A 3,413-nucleotide genomic window follows, 5' to 3' on the forward strand; every position below is an offset into this window, starting at 1 on the left:
TTCTATTTTTTCTGTCTTTTTCTATCTCTTTCTTTTTATAATTTCTTGAACTTGACTCGTTTACTTTTATTCCTTTTTGTCCCTCTTTCTCTTCTTATCTCTCATTTCTTTTTCATCATCCTATAAATGTCATTTTTTTTCTTTTTCATCTCCAGTTCTCTCTACACGACAAATTATTTACTTCTATTTCTTTTTGTCCCTCTTTCTCTTTTCTCTCTTTTCTCATCCATCATCGCCCTATAAATATTATTTTTTCGTTTTTTTTTCTTTATCGCCCGTTTTCTCTACACGACAATTCTTTTTATCTTTCTTTTTTCTCTTTTTCCTCTTTCATCATCTCTCTATCCATGTCACTTTTTTTGTTTTTTTCTTTTTCTTCACCCGTTTTCTCTACACGACAACTTACGGTATTTTTTTATCTCCTCTAATTTTTTATCTATTTACTTCTATTTCTCCCTGTCTCTTTTTCACTTTTTCTCCCTCTTTTCTCTTTCATCATCTTATCCATGTCATTTTTTTCCTTTTTTTCATTCTTTTCTCTACACGACAACTTACGGCATTTTTCTAATCTCCTCTCTACATTTATACTTATTTACTTCTATTTCTTTTTGTCCTTCATCGCCCTTTCTCTTTTTCTCCCTCTTTTCTCTTTCATCATCCTATCCATGTCATTTTTTTTTCGTATTTTTCTCCATTCTTCATCGTTCCTTTTCTCTACACGACAACTTACGGTATTTTCTAATCTCCTCTCTATTTTTATACTTATTTACTTCTATTTCTTTTTGTCCATCATCGCCCTTTCTCTTTTTCTCCCTCTTTTATCTTTCATCATCTTACCCATTAATTAATCTTATCCATTAATTCATCTTATCCATTACTTCATCTTATCCAGTAATTTATCCATTTTTTTCTACACGACAACTTACGCTATTTTTCTAATCTCCTCTCTACTTTTATACTTATTTACTTCTATTTCTTTTTGTCCATCATCGCCCTTTCTCTTTTTCTCCCTCTTTTCTCTTTCATCATCTCCTTATCCATGTCTTTTTTTTCGTATTTTTCTTCATTCTTCATCGCTCCTTTTCTCTACACGACAACTTACGGCATTTTCTAATCTCCTCTCTATTTTTATACTTATTTACTTCTATTTCTTTTTGTTCATCATCGCCCTTTCTCTTTTTCTCCCTCTTCTCTCTTTCATCATCTCCCTATCCATGTAATGGTATTTTTCTAATCTCCTCTCTACTTTTATACTTATTTACTTCTATTTCTTTTTGTCCTTCATCGCCCTTTCTCTTTTTCTCCCTCTTTTATCTTTCATCATCCTATCCATGTCATTTTTTTTTCGTATTTTTCTCCATTCTTCATCGTTCCTTTTCTCTACACGACAACTTACGGTATTTTCTAATCTCCTCTCTATTTTTATACTTATTTACTTCTATTTCTTTTTGTCCATCATCGCCCTTTCTCTTTTTCTCCCTCTTTTATCTTTCATCATCTTATCCATTAATTCATCTTATCCATTACTTCATCTTATCCATTACTTCATCTTATCCATTACTTCATCTTATCCATTACTTCATCTTATCCATTACTTCATCTTATCCATTACTTCATCTTATCCATCAATTTATCCATTTTTTTCTACACGACAACTTACGGTATTTCCCCCTCTCTCCGTTGCAGTCGCGAGTGGAGGAGCGTCCCCGAGCCGATCCCGCCGTCGAGAGCATGTCTGATCACCGTTTCCGAGATTAAAGCGGCGACACAGAGCCAGCACCGCAGAGGCGACACCGGGGATGGCACTCGCCCCATATCTCCGCGTCGCCGTGCCGGAAGAGGTCGTGGCACTGCTCCCTCTCGCGGCTCTGAGTTCGGCGCGCGGGTGTGCCGAGTGGGCGTGAGTGTGCTCGCGCGTCCGCTGATCCGGTCCCGCCGTCCTTCCTCTCCCTCTCTCTTCTTTTTTTTTTTTTTAAGGGTTTTTCGAAAGATGAGTCCGGAGTGACCGAGCCTGGCATGGCATCTGTGACGGAGCCTCAGTGCGTGACGGAGTGAGTTCACTGACCCGTTACCATGACAAGCTGTAACACCCGCCGGGTCGCCCTCGCTCTCGCGCTCCTCCTGGAGTTGTTGCCTCGCTTCGCTCTCTCCCTCTCCTCCCTCCCTTCCTCCCCCTCCCCCCTGCCCTCCCCCGCCCCGCGCCCCCCGCCCCTAAACTCCCGCCCGAGCCCGCGACCCACCGCCCTCGCCATGGACTACGACCTCCGGAGCCTGCTCTACGAGGGCGTCTACTCCGCCCGCGGCGCCCGCGCCCGCCGCCTCGCCAACCAGCAGAGCCCCGCCTCCAGCCTCAACTTCACGTGGCCGGCGAAGAAGGTGGTGGCCATGGACGGCGACATCATCCTGGGCGGCCTCATGATGGTGCACGAGCGGCACAACGACCTCGTGTGCGGCCCCATCATGCCCCAGGGCGGCGTGCAGGCGCTGGAGGCCATGCTGTACACGCTGGACTTCATCAACGACCAGGAGGACTTCATCCCCGGCGTGAGGCTCGGCGCGCACATCCTCGACGACTGCGACAAGGACACGTACGGCCTCGAGCAAGCCGTCGACTTCATCAAAGGTCAGACTGGAAATCATTCTCGGCTCTTTTATTCCGCCATTCGCTGTTGACATTTTCATCTGGCTCGTCTTTTCTTATTTTATCGGCTTGTTTCCCTTTCTTCGTGCCTTTCTTTATACTTTTTGTATACTCTTTTATCCAGGTCCTCTTTTTGGCGTGGATTTCGTTTCCACAATCTTTCGATTTTTTTCTATTTTTCCCTCTTTCTATTTTCCATTTTTCTTTCTTTTCGACAGGAAGGTCTGGTCACTATCACCCTCCTATCATTCCACTTAGCAACTTTCACCGTAATTTCTTTCTTTGATCATCTGTATCCATTTTCCTCCGTCTTTCCGCAAAATATCTTTTCTCTATCTGTCTCTGTCACGCGAAAGTGTCCGAGACCTCCTTAACTGGATCGTCTCGAGTCCGAGAATCTCACTTTCGAATCCCTGGCTTTGCGGTGCAGCTGTCCTAATATATATACGTATCTGTGTATGTATGTGTGTGTGTCTATCTGTCTGTTTGTGTGTGTCTGTGTGTGCGTGTGTGGTTATGCGAGTGTGCGTGTGTTTGTATGTTTATATATATGCGTGCGTGCATACATATGCGTGCGCGCGTGTGTGTGTGTGTGTGTGATATTGTGTGTTGTAATTTTACTGAAAAACAAAAAGAATATGTACCCATCTCTAAAAGGCTTCCGGAAGCCACATAGGAATAAAAGATATGAAACTAAAAAAATAGATAAAAAATAAGATATTTCCATTCTTTGGAATCTTTGACAATTTTTTTTTCTGCCTCGGAAATTGTA

At 42.7% G+C, this 3,413-nt stretch overlaps 1 protein-coding gene across 1 annotated transcript; it reads left to right on the forward strand.

Moving 5' to 3' along the window:
• Positions 1-1,690: 1,690 nt before the first annotated feature.
• Positions 1,691-2,673, forward strand: LOC113822319 (metabotropic glutamate receptor 6-like). Its single transcript, XM_070120422.1, has one exon. The coding sequence runs from the start codon at positions 2,074-2,076 to the stop codon at positions 2,671-2,673; it is 600 nt and encodes a 199-aa protein (XP_069976523.1). The 5' UTR covers positions 1,691-2,073.
• Positions 2,674-3,413: the final 740 nt, after the last annotated feature.

This window comes from Penaeus vannamei, unplaced genomic scaffold (genome assembly GCF_042767895.1).
Source record: "Penaeus vannamei isolate JL-2024 unplaced genomic scaffold, ASM4276789v1 unanchor5102, whole genome shotgun sequence".
Classification (NCBI taxonomy): Eukaryota; Metazoa; Arthropoda; class Malacostraca; order Decapoda; family Penaeidae; genus Penaeus; species Penaeus vannamei.